At 43.6% G+C, this 21,333-nt stretch overlaps 1 protein-coding gene across 2 annotated transcripts in view; it reads right to left on the minus strand.

Annotated features, from left to right (window-relative positions):
* Window positions 1–21,333, minus strand: part of SPA17 (sperm autoantigenic protein 17) — a 654,098-nt gene that overhangs the window by 537,033 nt on the left and 95,732 nt on the right. For both annotated transcript variants that reach the window (XM_068240291.1, XM_068240289.1), the window contains 2 exons: window positions 8,456–8,602; window positions 4,271–4,384 (listed from right to left, as the gene is read on the minus strand). In XM_068240291.1, coding sequence (XP_068096392.1) covers window positions 4,271–4,384; window positions 8,456–8,602 — 261 coding nt within the window. The remainder of the gene's footprint in view (window positions 1–4,270; window positions 4,385–8,455; window positions 8,603–21,333) is intronic.

A 21,333-nucleotide genomic window follows, 5' to 3' on the forward strand; every position in this document is an offset into this window, starting at 1 on the left:
ACATGAATAGTAATAGGTTACGCTGGGAATACACCATGCATTTTTTCAGCAGATATAGATGGTTTGATAGATAATTTCCGACATGTCAGTTCTTGCTTTTGATCGTTTTACCGCTCGATTTCTCATAGAAGTGAATGGAAATTGATAAGAAAAGATAAGAGAATCGAACAAAAAACTAACAAATAACGAATTGAAAATCGATTGAACGGTAAATTGACCGAAAAAAAAAGCATTGTGTATTCCCAGAATTACTGTGAATTTATTCCCAGTGGTCGGCAGAACTACAATCTGACACCAGTTATCTGACAGCTAACAGCCACCTAGAAGCCACTATTAATTGCTGGGGAGTATGGAAAATTTGACAGAGAGTTGATACACGAGGCATCATCAACAGCTTAAAGCAGAATATAACCCTGCATTTCAACTTTGCCCTAAAACAGTATTTACAGCATATTATTTGCAACCAGCATTTTTTTTTTACTAGACCAGCATTGGAAGGGTTACACACAGAGCTTTAAAGTTCCGTGGATAGAAATGCACACGTAAAGTTTTGCGCACAGCGCTTCACGTGCAAAATCAGCGGCTTCGCGTGCTAAGTAGCGTGATAAGCAATTACTTCACGTGCTAAGGATACTAAGCATGCGAAGCGGCTGATTTTTTATGCGAACGGAACGTAATCACGTAACGCCCTACGCATGCTAAAATAGCACACGAACAGCAACAGCTTTGCAGTGCAAACTACTTAGCACCCTAGTTTGCACGTGCAAAGCCTTAACACGTGATAACTCAGTTATCACTGGTTAGTGAATCGAGCACACTGTCAGTATTGTATAGTGGGGTTAGTTTGATATCATCAGAATATCAAAAACTATTTTTAGGTATCTGCAAACTGGTTTTTAAAGTTTAACTGAGATGAACACTGGTGAAGCGTATGGGAGATTCCCTAGGACCCCAGAATTTTCCTTTTCATATGAGCAGAGGGTATCCAAATTAAAATATTAGGTTGTCTCTGTTTTTCTGCAGTATTTAATGATGCCAAAGAAGCAGAGTTTAAGTGCCTCTCTTGTTTTTTTCTTCATGTAAAAAACAAAGGCACAAAACAATTGAACCTTCTGAATATTTTGTTAATTCTTTTTTTTTCCTTTATTACATTTAGGCCTGGTTCACATTAGCGTAAAAAAAAAGTCCATTTTGCAGTTCCTAACGGAACGGATTGTAACGGATGCGAACGTATCTAATATTAATCTATGGATCCATTCGCATTGGTCAGTTCAAACGGATTTGTTCCGCACGATCCGCAAATTTAGTTCTGCAGCAATTTTTCCGGGTCACTGAGCCCAGCGGAACAGAAACGGAAGCTGAAGCACTGCATTGAGGTCAATGAAAAAAACGTAACGTTTAATTCACACAAGTGAAGAAACTGACCATTCTAGCCAACAAAATTCACTTTGCTGATGGGGGTTGTAGGGGAATCGATATGGGGGAACGGAAGCAGCTAAACAACTAATGGGAGTGAAAAATGGATCAGATCGACCGGTAATCAGATCCGTTTTCACGAATCTTTTTGCCACTAATTGCCAGTGTGAACTGGGCCTTTCAATCCTGACCTTAATTAAATCATGTTTCATCCTTCCAAAGGTAAGCATACATTACTTTTTTTATTTGATCTAAACATCCAATCTAATGAAAGTTTAAAAGTAGACCACAGCCAATCAATATACAGTATATATAGTTACATAGTTATTTGGGTTGAAAAAAGACATACGTCCACCGAGTTCAACCAGAAAAAAAGTACAACACCAGCCTGCTCCCTCACATATCCCTGTTGATCCAGAGAAAGGCAAAAAACCCTTACAAGGAATGGTCCAATTAGCACCAAAAGGGAAAAAAATTCCTTCCCGACTTCAGATAGCAATCAGATAAAATCCCTGGATCAACACCACTGGGCATTACCTAGTAATTATAGCCATGGATGTCTTTCATCGCAAGGAAAGCATGTAATGCTGGGCATACACGGCGAGGTGCGCTGTTATCAATCGAGCCGCTGATGGCTCGATTGATAATATCTGACAGGTCCGATGACGAGCGGGAATCGATCCCCGTGCACGCACGGGGATGCGGTGGGGACGCGGCAAAAGTCGATTCGGCGGCTAATTGGCCGCCGGATCGGCCCGTGTATGCCCAGCATTATCCTCCTTTAAATGCAGATATAGAATTTGCCATAACTACTTCCTGCGGCAATACATTCCACATCTTAATTACTCTTACTGTAAAGAATCCTTTCCTAAATAAATGGCTAAAACATTTTTCCTCCATGTGCAGATCATGTCCTCTAGTCCTTTGTGACGGCCTAAGGACAAAAAGCTCATCCGCCAAGCTTTTATATTGCCCTCTGATGTATTCATACATGTTAACCTCCTGAGCGGTCTGGACGAGCTCAGCTCGTCCATCACCGCCGGAGGCTGCCGCTCAGGCCCTGCTGGGCCGATTTCCACCAAATAAAGTGCAGCACACGCAGCCGGCACTTTGCCAGCCGCGTGTGCTGCCTGATCGCCGCCGCTCTGCGGCGATTCGCCGCGAGCAGCGGCGAAAGAGGGCCCCCCTAGCCGCCTGAGCCCTGCGCAGCCGGAACAAAAAGTTCCGGCCAGCGCTAAGGGCTGGATCGGAGGCGGCTGACGTCAGGACGTCGGCTGACGTCGATGACGTCACTCCGCTCGTCGCTATGGCGACGATATAAGCAAAACAAGGAAGGCCGCTCATTGCGGCCTTCCTTGTTTATTCTGGGCGCCGGAGGCGATCGGAAGATCGCCTCCGGAGCGCCTTCTAGTGGGCTTTCATGCAGCCAACTTTCAGTTGGCTGCATGAAATAGTTTTTTTTTTATTTAAAAAAAACCCTCCCGCAGCCACCCTGGCGATTTAATCAGAACGCCAGGGTGGTTAATTAGATCCCTTCTAAGGCGTCTTTTCTCTAGACTAAATAAACCCAGTTTATCTAACCTTTCATGGTATCCCTCGTATCAATTTTGTTGCCCGTCTCTGCACCTGCTCCAAAACTGCAATATCTTTCCTGTAATGTGCTGCCCAGAACTGAATTCCATATTCCAGATGTGGCCTTACTAGAGAGTTAAACAGGGGCAATATTATGCTAGCATCTCGAGTTTTTATTTCCCTTTTAATGCATCCCAAAATGTTATTAGCTTTAGCTGCAGCGGCTTGGCATTGAATACGATTATTTAACTTGTTGTCGATGAGTACTCCTAAGTCCTTCTCAAAGTTTGAAGTCCCCAACTGTATCCCATTTATTTTGTATGGTGCTAGACCATTGGTATGACCAAAATGCATGACTTTACATTTTTCAACATTGAATTTCATCTGCCATTTATGTGCCCATATAGCCATAATATCCAGATCCTGTTGCAATATGTCACTATCTTCCTGAGAGTTGATGATTCTGCACAATTTTGTATCAGCAAAAATAGCAACATTGCTTTCTACTGCATCTACTAGATCATTAATAAATAAATTGAAGGGCACTGGACCCAGTACTGACCCCTGTGGGACCCCACTGCTAACAGTCACCCATTTTGAATATGATCCATTGACCACAACTCTTTTTTTTGTCCATTAGCCAGTTCCCTATCCATGAACACAGACTATTCCCCAGTCCTTGCATCCTCAACTTTTGCCCCAGACTTTTGAGGGGAACAGTGTCGAAGGCCTTTGCAAAGTCCAAGTATACCACATCTACAGCATTCCTAATATCCTTATTACCGTTCACTACCTCATAAAAGCTCAGCATGTTAGTCAAATAGGACCTGTCTTTAGTAAACCCATACTGATGCTTTATTATTGAAATGTTGATTGGATATTGATCGGACATGTCACATGCCTGTTCTTTCCTCAATCAATTCCAGCTGGTGTGCACAAGAGCCGTATGCAAAGCAATGGCTGCCTTGCTTTGTTATGAATGGCACAGTACAAAGCTCGTAATAGTGCTATTGATAACACATACATTTTGCAGGCATTTGCAATACCAACGTAATGTCCGTCGAGCAAAAAGCCCAACCTTCATTATGGTTTGCTAATATAACGTGTGTTGCGTAAACAGAACATACTGTAGTGCACATGCACACAGCACAGGTAAACGTTACCAGTGGTTTGTGCATCAGAACCACAATTTCTGACAAACTAGTGAGTGTGTATGCATCATAGGTCAGACAGCTACATTTTTATGAGAGACATGATTGCAAGCAGTCTATAGCAAGGTTACCTTGTGATCCACATCAGCCTGTATATCAACCTCTGTACTGTCTGCAATGATGGTGCTCTCTCTTTGTTCTTCTACGATTTCAGACTGTGACATAGCTTTAATCTCTTCCATAGGCTGGAATAAACACAAACAGAATGTAGTTTTACGGCAGCGTAAGCATCAGCAGCAAAGCACAGCAGCCTTTCTTATTTCTTAACCCATGACCCACCTGAAAAACTCATGACCTGTTAACATCCCACTGCCCTTCCAAGAAACACCACACCGTTCACCGATGTTGCCTTATGGTAGGTACACACCATACAATTTTCTGGCAGATTTTCCTGCCAGATCGATCTTTTTCAACATGTCCGATCTGAATTTCGATGGCTCTTCTGATCGATTTCCATAAAAGTGAACGGAAATCAATCGAAAAATCGATCCAAATTTAGATTGGATATTGTGAGAAAACGCGGAAAAGCCACCGCGAGTGCTCAGGATAAGGCGGCTTTTTCCGCGTTCAACATGGCGGATTCCGCTTCCGACGCGGCAGTTTACACGCATAGGCCTACATCTATCCGCATGGCGGAACGCGGAAAAACCGCCGCGTGCTCGGATAGCGGTGCGGCTGGTTCCGCGTCCGGCACAGCGGATACATTGCAAAACAGGTCTGGTGTGGCTGGGACTGATAGTCCACACAGGTTCAGAAGGACGCGCGCGCGTTGAGAGGCAGAGCTTTTATGACAGCCAGAAAGGTGTCAGCTGACCAAGCCGGTCAGCTGACAGTTTTACCACTTCCCAATGGTCCAGCACTTAGGGGAGGCGCTGGAGAGCGCTAGGGTATATATACTGGATGCTGGTCATTTCTCTGGTGTCTGCCGTTGCGATCACTACGTGGTAGCACTCAGACCTTTTGCTATCTGTGTTGTTATTCTCTGTTATACTTCAGACTAGTTCCAGGGTGTTGATGATCAAGGAACTCACACCTAAGACTAGGGAACTGTATTATCATTCTGTTATACTTCAGACTAGTTCCAGGGTGTTGACGATCAAGGAACTCACACCCAAGACTAGGGAACTGTATTATTATCCTGTTATACTTCAGACTAGTTCCAGGGTGTTGATGATCAAGGAACTCACACCCAAGACTAGGGAACTGTATTACCTCTCTGTTATATATCAGACTAGTTCCAGGGTGTTGATGATCACGGAGCTCACACCTAAAGAATAGGCATTGTTTATATCTGTTATGACTTCCTGCTCTCCTGACCACTCTCTTGATCTCTGAATTGGTACTTCGCTATATCTGATACTCTGTTGCCAAACTCTGCTTGTCCTTGGATTCCGTTTCTGTCTCCTGTCTTTGTACCTGATCTGGCTGTCTGTTGCCGACCTGGCTTGTCCGACCTCGAGAACTTTCTCCCCTGTTGGGAGATAGTTCACAGACCTGTCAGTGACACTTCACCTCGGGTGTCACTCACACTCTGGTCCTTCCCACTCACTGCCTGGCTCCGCCCCTTGGGGAGCCTCAGGCCATTGGAAGGAAGCTGTTCTTTAGGCAGTATCTCCTACTGCCTTGCACCCCCTGTACGGGTGCTTTCCTCAAAGTATTACTGTTGCACCAAACACTCAGTTATTACTCAGGTGTCCGGAGGTTAGAGATATATCTGATTATCGGTGATACTGCAGATCATCTGTAATCGGTATATATCTGTATTCTCGGTGATACTGAAGATCACCGGTAATCAGATTCTCTCTGTGTTACACCGATCGTTACAGATATGTTGAAAAAAAACGATCTGGCAGGTAAATCTGCCAGAAAATTGTATTGTGTGTACCTAGCATTAACCACTTAAAGAGACACTGAAGTGAAAAAAAAAATGATATAAGGATTTGTATGTGTAGTACAGCTAAGAAATAAAGCATTCGGAGCAGAGACATAAGTCTAATGTTTTTTCCAATACAGGAAGAGTTAAGAAACTCCAGTTGTTATCTATGCAAATTGCCATTGAGCTCCACAACTTTCAAAGTCGCAGAGAGCTCTGTGTTCTGAAGGTTGTTATCTAAACTGTATTGTTTTTTCTTTTGCAGAGAACAGTTCAGGACAGGTCAAAAGTTCACTGCCTGTTCTGTAAAAATCATTTAGAAGGCTGAGTAGTGTGTAAACTGCAAATATTAGAGAATGATGCAATATTATAAAAAAGCTGTATAACTGAAAATAAAAATATGTGAACATTTTTTTTGCTACTAATGTTCTAGTAATTATCTGTACTACACAACCAATTCATTATATCATAATTTTTTTTCCACTTCAGTGTCTCTTTAAGGACCACAAGCTTACACCTACCCCCCACCCAGTGATTAGGAAATTTTAATTTAAATTCAGTGCTCTTCAGGTTTAACAGCTTGCTGCAGAGCCATACAACTTAGCAGCCAAATTAATCTTGGCTCCTTTTCTGCCCACTAACAGAGCTTTCTGTTATTGGGCTCTGATCGCTACTGCAGGCTCTTTTCTTTAATTGATGTATTTTTTTTTTTTCAATAAAAATGTTTATTGTTTTGTATTTTCACCCCTCCCCCCGAGGTCCAAACAGGGCGATCCTCTCTCATAGCCATCAGCCTATGAGAGAGGATCGCTTTCAGAGCCACCCCAGGGGACAGCCAAGTGACAGGGCTGTCCCCAGTACAGCGCTGCAGTAGATCGCAGCACTGTACATGTAAAAGAAATGGCTGTTTCTTTTTTTTACAGCCTGCCAGCTGCGATTGCGGCTGACAGGTTATTTATGGAGCTCCGCTCTGTAACTCAGCGGGGATGCGTGCGCATCCGTGCACGCATTCCCCGCTAATCTCCTTCCCCAGGACTTCATGCCTTTCGGCATTAGGCGGTCCTGAGGGAGCCACTCTGTGGCCGCCAATCGGCACTAGGCGGTCGTAGAGTGGTTAAAGTTGTAAACAGGCTTCCCTGCCATAAAAACATGAATAAAAAATGTCATCACTTTAATAGTAGCACAATAGGCGATGTAAAAAGTCAAGACCAGGCACAAATGATTACTTTTAATTTCAAACACTTTTTTAGTGAAAATCAACAATGCTTCTTTCCACAGTTTCCACTTCTTTCCCACTTTTTTAAAGGACAACCAAGGTGACATGTGCCATGATGAGAAAGACATGTGTATGTACAGTGCCAAGCACACAAATAACTAGGCTGTGTTCCTTTTTTCCTTTCTCTGCCTGAAAGAGTTAAAGAGAAACCGTGACCAAGAATTGAACTTCATCCCAATCAGTAACTGATACCCCATTTTACATGAGAAATCTATTCCTTTTCACAAATGGATTATCAGGGGGCTCTGTATCGCTGACATTGTGGTGAAGCCTCTCCCACAGGAGACTGTGAGGACCATTTTCCTCGCAGTTTCCTGTCCGTGAACCTCGTTGCATTGTGGGAAATAGCTGTTTACAGCTGTTTCCAACTGCCAAAAAGCAAGCAGCAGGTACTTTCAGCGATATCACCTGCCAGCAGTAAAAATGTCACCATGTGATAAATGTCAGAATGTAAATCTCGGAGAGGAAAGCTTTTGCAATGGGTAAACACTTACTAAATCATTTATACATAACTATTGTAAAAATGAAGCAATTTTTTTTTTATTACATAATTTTCACTGGAGTTCCTCTTTAAAAATCAGGTATGCAAGTGACAGTTTCTGTCTGGGTCGGGACCGGGTCAGACTGGATCAGACTATAGCATTACCCTCACTGATAATTGATTACAGCCATAAAACACTTTCCTGTTAGTAAATGGCTTCTGGAAGCAGAAAAAAGGGACAATAATTCATAGATTTGAGCTCTGGCATACTTCAATGCATGTGTCATTGAGCAGAGACAATGAAACAGTAAAACCTTAAAAACTAGATTTAAATATAAAATAAAACTGTGGGATAGCTGTGGGATAGCTAAAAAAAAGTCATTTTTAGGAGAAGGAGGATAGATATCATTGTTTTTCTCATTAGTTTATTTTCACCTCGGATGTCCTTTTAATTTCACTGCATTTTAGTGGAGTTTTTTTTTCCACGTTAAGATGTTTACAATACTGTATTTCTTTCACACCTATTTTACCAACAAAAAATATTGATTGTATCCTTATTAACATGGTTAAAAGTTAGAAAGATTTTGGAAAGACGAAAAATACATTTTCTTTGGTGTTACAAATACCTTGTGTTCCTCATCCACAGACTGCTGGGCGGATAATAGGGCCTCTTGTGGCTTCTGAGTTTCTACAGAACTGTCCACAGTAGGAACATGTTCACTGATAACGTGGACACCTTCAGTGGATGATGTAACAATGTTCTCCTCCACATCCTGGAGGAAACACAATAACGTCACTGCTCCAGCCTAGATTCCACCACACACTTTATCAAATTTTCACTGGGGCCACAGACTGCAGTAAAATCCTGCCAGAGTGTCTAAGGCTGCATTTCCACTTGTACGGTGCGAATCGCCGCGGTAAAAATTCGCATGCGGATGCGAATTTCGCATGCGGGTCTATACGAATTTTCATGCAAATTCGCATGCGAATTCGCATGGATGACGATGTATGCGAATTTAACCATGGCAGTGCTGGTGTGCTTTTCCATTGTTTCTATGCGAATTCGCATGAAAATTCGCATGCCCAAACCGCATGCGAATTTCCTATTAAATACATTGTATGCGATTCGCATAGCGGTATGCGGTATGCGAATTCTGATGGCTCTGCCATGCGAATTTTTTCTGCACAGAAAAACGCAAAGGAATCCTGACAAGTGGAAACAGTCCCATTCACTTGTATTGCTATGCGAATTTTAATGCGAAAAACGCATGCGAATTCGCTATAGTGGAAATGAGCCCTAACTAGTGATAGTCAATGATATGAAAATAATTCAGAGTACATGCAAATGTTATACAAATTTATGCTGCTGAACATTTGACTGGTCCATTTTGAAGTTGGATTAAAAAAAAACAAAAACAATGGGCATACAAATGTGCATCAATTCAGAATTATTTCTATCTTATACAGACATGGTCCACCATCCCTGTTTCTAATCCTTCCACATCCCAAAGGAAAAGCATATTTTACTTTTGCAATGTGGAAACTGTTAAAATCTTACTTGGGTCTTTTCCCTAGCCTATAAGGCATGGTTCACGGTTTCAAGCTTTGCAATATAAAAACACAGTATATGAGAAAGCCAATGTAAATCAATGGGCTTTCTCACAATCTTCTGTGAATTTTTGCATGTATGTTGCTTTTGTTCAGACACTATGAATTTTCTAAAAAAAAAAAAGCACACGTTTCTCACATTTACAACACACATGGTGTTCAGAAAAATTCCTGTGAAAATAAGTGCACATTTTTTCACAAAAACAAATGTGAACACTACCCAAGCCCATTTCCTTGTCCTCTATCCTGACAGGATTTGGGTTATCCCATGTTCACAGTGGTGGTTTGCGGTGCAGTGTAATGGCCACTTGTAACGCAGCTTACCTATGAAACAATCACAGTGCAGCAAGTACATTGCGGTGTAACGGGTTGCGGTATGGTAAGCACTGCATGCAGTGCATTACCACTAAACGCATGCATTAACATTTACTGTGAATCATACTTTTCATTGACTGTATGCTTCACTTTCAGGGTTGTAGCAATAGGCGGTGCGGAGGTTGTGGCCGCATCAGGGCCCTTAAGCCAGAAGGGCCCTCCCTCAACTACAATATTAGCTCTCTATTAGTTCTGTGCTCATAATAATTACTTTTATAGATACTTTGAATAGTTGTAATCATTAACAAGCTGTTCCCCATCCCCTTCTTGCACCTCTTAGGCCCAGTGCACACCGAGCGGTTTTTGGAGCGATCCGCCGGCCGCATCCGCCTCTAAAAACGCTTGTCTAATGTATTGCAATGGGATGGTGCACACCGGCGGTTTGCGGTTTTTGCCAAGCCGCAAACGCGCCTCCTGCTGCGCGTTTGCGGTTTTCGGAAGCGTTTCGTCCTCAATGTAAAGTATAGGAAAAACGCAAACCGCTCTGAAAAACGCTAGTTCAGAGCGGTTTGCCAGGCATTTTTGTTACAGTAGCTGTTCAGTAACAGCTTTTACTGTAACAATATGTGTAATCTGCTACACAAAAACGCACGCAAAACCGCTAGGTATGTTTAGAAAACCTCTCTAAACATACCTAGAATCGCTCTGAAATCAGCTCCCAAAACCGCTAGCGTATTGCGGATCTGCTAGCGGTTTTGGTGTGCACTGGGCCTAAGGCCTGGTGCACACCAGAGGAGTTTTTCTGAGCGTTTTGCGTTTTTAAATCTGCTGCTAATGTTATCCTATGTGTCTGTGCACACTGGAGCAATGAGATTTTGTAAAATTACATTGGGAAGAGCTTTTAGAGGTTTCAAAAGCTCTTCCCAATGTAACGCTATGGGGTTTTTTACAAAACCTCATTGCTCCAGTGTGCACAGACACATAGGATAACATTAGCAGCAGATTTAAAAACTCAAAACGCTCAGAAAAACTCCTTTGGTGTGCACCAGGCCTGACACTGTAGTTGCCATTGGCAGGTTTGGGTGCGCCGTATCAATTGTTATATATAGAGTGCTTGGGGGGCCCCATTGTAAAACTTGCATCGGGGCCTACAGCTCCTTAGCTACGCAACACGCAGGTAACGTGGCACCACTTTCCTGATCTGTTGTGTTCCTGCTGTCACAGGGAACCTAATACAACAGCCACTGTGAACATGGCCTGAATATCTTCAACACAGACAGAAAATCACAAAGACTTATTTTTACTTAACCTATTGAGGACCACAGGCTTACACCCCCCAGTGAATTTTTACAATTTTTACAATTCTGCACTGCGCAGCTTTAATGGTTTATTGCACGGCCATACAACTTAGCATCCAAATGAATCATGACTCCTTTTCTTCCCCCCAACAGAGCTTTCTGTTGGTGGTATCTGATTGCTGCTGCGATTTGTATTTTTTTTTTTTATAAATAAAAATGTATATTTTAAAAAAATGCTATTTTTTTTATTCCACCTCTCCCTCCCCTCCCCTCCCCTTTAATTTGTCCCTAGACTGTGATCCATATGTACATTATACTATCACTAGTAAAAAAGGCCCGCCCGTTTTTCCGGCAGTTGGAAAAAGCTGTTATTTCCCACAATGCAATGAGGTTCTCAGAGAGCAAATTGTCAAGTCTGGAAGCAGGACACACACACACACAAGGACAGGACGCAGAGACACAGGGGTTTTATTATATAGGATAGGCATCAGCCTATAATAGGGAATAGCTTGTGAGTAAAGATGGCCCAAACATCAGATTTTGTACTTCCGCAAAAGTTCGAGCTCTCACGAACCGGGCAAACCGCCATAGACTTCAATGGGCAGGAGAATTTTAAAACATACAGGGACTATTTCTGGCCACAAAAGTGATGGAAAAGTTGTTTCAAGGGGTCTTACACCTGGAGGGGGCACGCCGGAGTGGAATACATGCCAAAAGTCCCTCGGAAAATTACATATTTGACGCAGAGTAGGGTTATAATCCCTAAAGGGCAGAAATCACATTACATTCCTAAATTGGAGGCATAAAGTGCTTTAATCTTGCATGTGTATACATCGATCTGGTAGTGTAAGTAGCATGCTGCCTCACACTGACATACCAAACTCACTGTTTAACGCACCACAAACAACTGTTTGTGTAGTGATGACCGTGCTGGTACGCACGTGGGTGAGAGTGCAGGCAATGGCAGTTTTCCAGCCCATATGGTCGGGCTGAGGTATCACAAATACAGTTGCAAACTAAGCACTGCTTATGACACACAGTGTGCTGGCTTGTAATAGATAGAAGAGGATAGTAGAACTGCAAGGCCCAGCAATGACTGTGGACTGGCCTGTATGCAGTGTGTAACCCACACAGACAGATATCCTATAGTATGTTCAATCACACATACAGTTGCAAACTGTCCCATTAAATAATAAAGTGTTTTTCCCCGCTGTGGTTAACTTTTAACCCTTACCTACCTAATTAACCCCTTGTATCACCTATACTTGGCCTTAAAAGGTACCTGGGATGGGGATAATGGCAGTATTTATACTTACCTGGGGCTTCCTCCAGCCCCATGATGTCCGTGGGCTCCCTCACTGTCCTCTCTGGTGGCTCCGCTCAATTGTAAAAGCTCCCGGTATACTGGCCATCCGTGCTCTTCTGTGCATGCACGGCCCGGCCGTGCGCACACCTCCTGTCGTGCTCCCATCAAGCTGAGGAGGAAGGGGGAAGCCTCTTTAGGATCCAGTGGCTTCCCCCTGCCGAGGTAAGTACCCCTTAGGGGGACTTTTTTGTACTTTCAGGTACAGTTTAAGATTCATGTATACCTGTATAGATGCATCACTATGCTGTTGCCTAACAATGTCTGTACAGCATTGGGGTCCACATTAACTATACGTCATATCAATCGCATCCAGTCGCTACAGATGCACAGACTGGAGATAACGGTACACTATATGCCCAACAAGTGATAAACAATGGCTTGTATGGTATAATTTTAATTGGGACAGGACAAATAATGTGAGGTGTTTTACAAGTGAGGCACTTATCTGAAAATTAGGAAGGGTTAAACATGAAAACATTTGTCATTTTTGCTTCTACTCCTGATTTTCCCGCCAAAAATGCCTGTAGAATCAAACAATTCTTGGAAAAAGTATTACCCAAAGAAAGCCTAGATTGTCCTGAAAAAAAAACAATACATGTACTATATTATTTTGCGGCATAAGTAATAAAAGTTTATTGTTGTATCAATAATGACACAGCCGGAACGCCAAACTTGTCAGGAATCTTAAGGGGTAAAAACCAAGGGCATGAGGTACAAAGGGGGCATAATGCACAAGCTGCCCCTTCACCATGGATGCACCAGGTTTAGTATACAGTATGTGTTTTCCCCTGGTTTGTGTCCTCTAAACCTAGGTGCGTTTTATGGTCAGGCGCGTCGGTAGATAGATAGATACAGTAGATAGATAGATAGATAGATAGATAGATAGATAGATAGATAGATAGATACTGTAGTTTTATGAGTTAAAATTACTCAGAAAGCAATCAGAATGATGATCAGGTGGCAACGTCACGGCATCTGTCTCTGCCAGATTTGATAATTATTATCAAATTGGATAGATATTGATGCCGCAAATCGAGTAATATATGGGCACCTTAAGTTGTTGTATGTCAGACCAAGTATGGGTAATTAAAGGGCAGTTCAGGGAAGGTTAGATCAGTGAAGTTTGTGAGTGCAGGATATAATATAAGGCCTTCAGCCTCTGGAACTCCTCATGCTGGTGGTAATGTTTAGCAGCAAGATGGTTGATAAGAGAGCTGGTGCTGAACTTTAAGGGGTCTGCACCTCTGCTCAACTTCCGCTGACAGTGGTTGCAAGTGGCGTACTTGCTGTAAACTGTGGGTATGGTGAAAAATTGCCAGATTGGTGACATGAAAACCCCCCTACGGCCTGGAGCCGCTGCTGCCTGTCTCCCTGTGGTGGTTGGGGGGGGGGCTGGTGGTGGTACTGGCAGATGCTGCTGCTGCTGCTGCTGAGCCTGAGACACCAGCAGGCTGTGGGACCTGCCTACTGCTGCCAATGCTTGCAATGATGCGCCTCCTTGCAAGGCCCACAAGTGCATCCTCCTCCTCCTCCTCAGAGCTGCTGATGATGACATCCCCAGGTGCTGGTGGTGGCACCCAGTCTTTGTCCGTCACCCTGTCATCATCATCATCATCCTCCCCCTCCTGAAACATGTCCTGCTGGGATGATGACCCCCCAAACTCCTCTCCTGATGCATGGATGGGCTGCTTGACTGTCGCCACAGTCTTGCTGTCCAATCCCTCCTCCCCCAAAGTGCCCATCAGCATCTCCTCCACAAAATCGCCAACAACAGCAGACAATTGACTCATGATGCCTGGGGTCAAAAGACTGCTGAATGACAGGTCGCCAACTGACGGTGAACTGGCCTCCTCCCCAGGCCCTGCTGGGCGGCTGCTGCGAACAGGGGTGGTGGTGGTGGTGAGGGTGGAGGCCTCAGATGCAGAGCTGATGGCGGGCTGGTCATCCTCCGTCATCAGTTGCACCACAGTGGCTGCATCCTTTTCCTCAATGGGACGTTTCCGACCCGGCTGGAGGAAAATAGGTACTACACGCTGCTGCTGCTGTGTCTCTGCAGCGTGAGTTGCAGATGCTCCTGCTGGCCGCCCAAGCAAGTCCACGGCCAGTGGCTATAGCCACTGACGCAGCTGCTGCTGCTGCGGAACTGTGCATGGTGGCGCGGCTTGCCACAATGCTGCTCCCTCTCCTCCTGATTCCCTTGCTGCCCTTCCCCTTGCCCAAACCGCACTGGCTGCCACTTCCAGACATCTTAGATGTTTTGGGCGTAAACAAAAACGTTTTTTAAAAGGGCGGGTGAAAAAGTGGGGTACTTTAATGGAGTGGGTTGGTGGGTGAGGTGACACTAATCACTAAGTGATTAGATCGCTAAGTGATTACTAGTACAGTACAAATACAAAATACAATAATCAGTAATCAGTAAGTGTGAACAGTGAACAGTGAGTGTGTCCCCTAATACACTAACTAGAAAATACAATAATCAGTAGTAATCAGATTCAGTAGAAGGAAATAGAGTGTGTGTACACTACAGACAGTGCACGCACACACACACGCAGGAGCTAGCCTATGAATAGTGACTGAGTGTCCCTAGTACAGTAAGTACAACTAGAAAATACAATAATCAGATTCAGTAGTAATCAGATGATTCAGTAGAAGGGAATACTGTGTACTGTGTACACTACAGACAGTGCACGCACACACACACGCAGGAGCTATGAACAGTAACAGTGAGTGTCCCTAGTACAGTAGTATAACTACAAAATACAATAATCACTCAGTAGTAAAGGACAAGACAGGGTAGAATACACAGCAGAAACACTGGTATAGATGAGAAATAAACTAACAGAGGACAGAAGGACAGCTGCCCACACAGGCAAGGCCCTGAGCCTAAAGCTGTGTAAGCTTGCCTGCAGCAGCAGCTGTCTCTATGTAACACACAAGCTACTAACTAAAATACAATCTCTATCTAGCTAACAACAATATAGGTGTATATAGAAGGTGTATGTGAGCAAAAACGCTAGATGATTGACCACAATAGAGCACTTGCTAAGCCAAAGCACAAAGGAGCAGATCTCTCTCTGTACAAGTCAAGCAAGGACAGAGAAACCGAACATGGCTTCCACTATTTATAGGGTAGGGGCTGGCCAGGGTCCCCCTCTGTGATTGGCTGCCGTCAGAGGGCCTGGGAGCCCTCTGATTGGCTCTAAGGACATCAATCTGGGCTATGACGCTATTCGAGCTCGATATTCGAGCTCGAATAGCGCTGTTTGTTCAAATAGCGCGAATAGTGAGTGGGCTATTCGAGTTCACTCGAATAGCCCATTCGAATAGCTGCAGCTATTCGAGCTCGAATACCGAGCTCGAATAGCTGAAAAAAAACCTCGAATATTCGAGCTACTCGAATATTCGAGCTCTGCTGAGCATCCCTGGTGGGCAGCCCATTTCAAGAATCTAGTACATGTACAACAGCCCTCAACACTCCTTGATGTTTCCGCAGTTGATCCAGCCAAGAGCATTGTTCCCCTCAGCTCTGGAGTGGGCAGCACGGGGGTGTAGTGCATAGTACTCTCCCCTTGCAATGTTGGGTCCTTGCTTTGAATCCCAGCCAGGGCCCTATCTGAATGTAGTTTGTGTGTTGTCCCATGTATGCGTGGGTTTCCTCCGGGCGCACCGGTTTCCTCCCACATCCCAAAAACATAGATACATTAACCTCCTTGGCGGTAACCCCGTGTGTGACACGGGGTAAGCCGCCGGAGGGTGCCGCTCAGGCCCTGCTGGGCCGATTTTAATAATTTTTTTTTGCTGGACGCAGCTAGCACTTTGCTAGCTGCGCCAGCACTCTGATCGCCGCCGGCCCCTGCCCGATCGCCGCTATCTGCTGCGGCGCGGGCCCCCCCCCCCCCTCCAGACCCCAGCGCTGCCTGGCCAATCAGTGCCAGGCAGCGCCGAGGGGTGGCCCGGGACTCCCAATGACGTCCCGACGTCAGTGACGTCGGTGACGTCATCCCGCCCCGTCGCCATGGCGACGGGGGAAGCCCTCCAGGAAATCCCGTTCTATGAACGGGATTTCCTGATCGGAGATCGCCGAAGGCGATCGAAGCGGGCGGGGGGGGTGCCGCTCAGCAGCGGCTATCATGTAGCGAGCCCTCGGCTCGCTACATGATTAAAAAAAAATTTTTTTTTTAAAAAACTGCTGCGCTCCCTCCTGGCGGTATTTTTCATACCGCCAAGGAGGTTAATTGTCTGACTTAAATTGCCCCTAAACTATTATACACATGAATAGTAATAGGTTACGCTGGGAATACACCATGCATTTTTTCAGCAGATATAGATGGTTTGATAGATAATTTCCGACATGTCAGTTCTTGCTTTTGATCGTTTTACCGCTCGATTTCTCATAGAAGTGAATGGAAATTGATAAGAAAAGATAAGAGAATCGAACAAAAAACTAACAAATAACGAATTGAAAATCGATTGAACGGTAAATTGACCGAAAAAAAAGCATTGTGTATTCCCAGAATTACTGTGAATTTATTCCCAGTGGTCGGCAGAACTACAATCTGACACCAGTTATCTGACAGCTAACAGCCACCTAGAAGCCACTAGTAATTGCTGGGGAGTATGGAAAATTTGACAGAGAGTTGATACACGAGGCATCATCAACAGCTTAAAGCAGAATATAACCCTGCATTTCAACTTTGCCCTAAAACAGTATTTACAGCATATTATTTGCAACCAGCATTTTTTTTTTACTAGACCAGCATTGGAAGGGTTACACACAGAGCTTTAAAGTTCCGTGGATAGAAATGCACACGTAAAGTTTTGCGCACAGCGCTTCACGTGCAAAATCAGCGGCTTCGCGTGCTAAGTAGCGTGATAAGCAATTACTTCACGTGCTAAGGATACTAAGCATGCGAAGCGGCTGATTTTTTATGCGAACGGAACGTAATCACGTAACGCCCTACGCATGCTAAAATAGCACACGAACAGCAACAGCTTTGCAGTGCAAACTACTTAGCACCCTAGTTTGCACGTGCAAAGCCTTAACACGTGATAACTCAGTTATCACTGGTTAGTGAATCGAGCACACTGTCAGTATTGTATAGTGGGGTTAGTTTGATATCATCAGAATATCAAAAACTATTTTTAGGTATCTGCAAACTGGTTTTTAAAGTTTAACTGAGATGAACACTGGTGAAGCGTATGGGAGATTCCCTAGGACCCCAGAATTTTCCTTTTCATATGAGCAGAGGGTATCCAAATTAAAATATTAGGTTGTCTCTGTTTTTCTGCAGTATTTAATGATGCCAAAGAAGCAGAGTTTAAGTGCCTCTCTTGTTTTTTTCTTCATGTAAAAAACAAAGGCACAAAACAATTGAACCTTCTGAATATTTTGTTAATTCTTTTTTTTTCCTTTATTACATTTAGGCCTGGTTCACATTAGCGTAAAAAAAAAGTCCATTTTGCAGTTCCTAACGGAACGGATTGTAACGGATGCGAACGTATCTAATATTAATCTATGGATCCATTCGCATTGGTCAGTTCAAACGGATTTGTTCCGCACGATCCGCAAATTTAGTTCTGCAGCAATTTTTCCGGGTCACTGAGCCCAGCGGAACAGAAACGGAAGCTGAAGCACTGCATTGAGGTCAATGAAAAAAACGTAACGTTTAATTCACACAAGTGAAGAAACTGACCATTCTAGCCAGCAAAATTCACTTTGCTGATGGGGGTTGTAGGGGAATCGATATGGGGGAACGGAAGCAGCTAAACAACTAATGGGAGTGAAAAATGGATCAGATCGACCGGTAATCAGATCCGTTTTCACGAATCTTTTTGCCACTAATTGCCAGTGTGAACTGGGCCTTTCAATCCTGACCTTATTAAATCATGTTTCATCCTTCCAAAGGTAAGCATACATTCCTTTTTTTATTTGATCTAAACATCCAATCTAATGAAAGTTTAAAAGTAGACCACAGCCAATCAATATACAGTATATATAGTTACATAGTTATTTGGGTTGAAAAAAGACATACGTCCACCGAGTTCAACCAGAAAAAAAGTACAACACCAGCCTGCTCCCTCACATATCCCTGTTGATCCAGAGGAAGGCAAAAAACCCTTACAAGGAATGGTCCAATTAGCACCAAAAGGGAAAAAAATTCCTTCCCGACTTCAGATAGCAATCAGATAAAATCCCTGGATCAACACCACTGGGCATTACCTAGTAATTATAGCCATGGATGTCTTTCATCGCAAGGAAAGCATGTAATGCTGGGCATACACGGCGAGGTGCGCTGTTATCAATCGAGCCGCTGATGGCTCGATTGATAATATCTGACAGGTCCGATGACAAGCGGGAATCGATCCCCGTGCACGCACGGGGATGCGGTGGGGACGCGGCAAAAGTCGATTCGGCGGCTAATTGGCCGCCGGATCGGCCCGTGTATGCCCAGCATTATCCTCCTTTAAATGCAGATATAGAATTTGCCATAACTACTTCCTGCGGCAATACATTCCACATCTTAATTACTCTTACTGTAAAGAATCCTTTCCTAAATAAATGGCTAAAACATTTTTCCTCCATGTGCAGATCATGTCCTCTAGTCCTTTGTGACGGCCTAAGGACAAAAAGCTCATCCGCCAAGCTTTTATATTGCCCTCTGATGTATTCATACATGTTAATTAGATCCCTTCTAAGGCGTCTTTTCTCTAGACTAAATAAACCCAGTTTATCTAACCTTTCATGGTATCCCTCGTATCAATTTTGTTGCCCGTCTCTGCACCTGCTCCAAAACTGCAATATCTTTTCTGTAATGTGCTGCCCAGAACTGAATTCCATATTCCAGATGTGGCCTTACTAGAGAGTTAAACAGGGGCAATATTATGCTAGCATCTCGAGTTTTTATTTCCCTTTTAATGCATCCCAAAATGTTATTAGCTTTAGCTGCAGCGGCTTGGCATTGAATACGATTATTTAACTTGTTGTCGATGAGTACTCCTAAGTCCTTCTCAAAGTTTGAAGTCCCCAACTGTATCCCATTTATTTTGTATGGTGCTAGACCATTGGTACGACCAAAATGCATGACTTTACATTTTTCAACATTGAATTTTATCTGCCATTTATGTGCCCATATAGCCATAATATCCAGATCCTGTTGCAATATGTCACTATCTTCCTGAGAGTTGATGATTCTGCACAATTTTGTATCAGCAAAAATAGCAACATTGCTTTCTACTGCATCTACTAGATCATTAATAAATAAATTGAAGGGCACTGGACCCAGTACTGACCCCTGTGGGACCCCACTGCTAACAGTCACCCATTTTGAATATGATCCATTGACCACAACTCTTTTTTTTGTCCATTAGCCAGTTCCCTATCCATGAACACAGACTATTCCCCAGTCCTTGCATCCTCAACTTTTGCCCCAGACTTTTGAGGGGAACAGTGTCGAAGGCCTTTGCACGCACGGGGATGCGGTGGGGACGCGGCAAAAGTCGATTCGGCGGCTAATTGGCCGCCGGATCGGCCCGTGTATGCCCAGCATTATCCTCCTTTAAATGCAGATATAGAATTTGCCATAACAACTTCCTGCGGCAATACATTCCACATCTTAATTACTCTTACTGTAAAGAATCCTTTCCTAAATAAATGGCTAAAACATTTTTCCTCCATGTGCAGATCATGTCCTCTAGTCCTTTGTGACGGCCTAAGGACAAAAAGCTCATCCGCCAAGCTTTTATATTGCCCTCTGATGTATTCATACATGTTAATTAGATCCCTTCTAAGGCGTCTTTTCTCTAGACTAAATAAACCCAGTTTATCTAACCTTTCATGGTATCCCTCGTATCAATTTTGTTGCCCGTCTCTGCACCTGCTCCAAAACTGCAATATCTTTCCTGTAATGTGCTGCCCAGAACTGAATTCCATATTCCAGATGTGGCCTTACTAGAGAGTTAAACAGGGGCAATATTATGCTAGCATCTCGAGTTTTTATTTCCCTTTTAATGCATCCCAAAATGTTATTAGCTTTAGCTGCAGCGGCTTGGCATTGAATACGATTATTTAACTTGTTGTCGATGAGTACTCCTAAGTCCTTCTCAAAGTTTGAAGTCCCCAACTGTATCCCATTTATTTTCTATGGTGCTAGACCATTGGTACGACCAAAATGCATGACTTTACATTTTTCAACATTGAATTTTATCTGCCATTTATGTGCCCATATAGCCATAATATCCAGATCCTGTTGCAATATGTCACTATCTTCCTGAGAGTTGATGATTCTGCACAATTTTGTATCAGCAAAAATAGCAACATTGCTTTCTACTGCATCTACTAGATCATTAATAAATAAATTGAAGGGCACTGGACCCAGTACTGACCCCTGTGGGACCCCACTGCTAACAGTCACCCATTTTGAATATGATCCATTGACCACAACTCTTTTTTTTGTCCATTAGCCAGTTCCCTATCCATGAACACAGACTATTCCCCAGTCCTTGCATCCTCAACTTTTGCCCCAGACTTTTGAGGGGAACAGTGTCGAAGGCCTTTGCAAAGTCCAAGTATACCACATCTACAGCATTCCTAATATCCTCATTAGCGTTCACTACCTCATAAAAGCTCAGCATGTTAGTCAAATAGGACCTGTCTTTAGTAAACCCATACTGATGCTTTATTATTGAAATGTTGATTGGATATTGATCGGACATGTCACATGCCTGTTCTTTCCTTAATCAATTCCAGCTGGTGTGCACAAGAGCCGTATGCAAAGCAATGGCTGCCTTGCTTTGTTATGAATGGCACAGTACAAAGCTCGTAATAGTGCTATTGATAACACATACATTTTGCAGGCATTTGCAATACCAACGTAATGTCCGTCGAGCAAAAAGCCCAACCTTCATTATGGTTTGCTAA

Source organism: Hyperolius riggenbachi, chromosome 6, assembly GCF_040937935.1.
Source record: "Hyperolius riggenbachi isolate aHypRig1 chromosome 6, aHypRig1.pri, whole genome shotgun sequence".
In the NCBI taxonomy this organism is placed as follows: Eukaryota; Metazoa; Chordata; class Amphibia; order Anura; family Hyperoliidae; genus Hyperolius; species Hyperolius riggenbachi.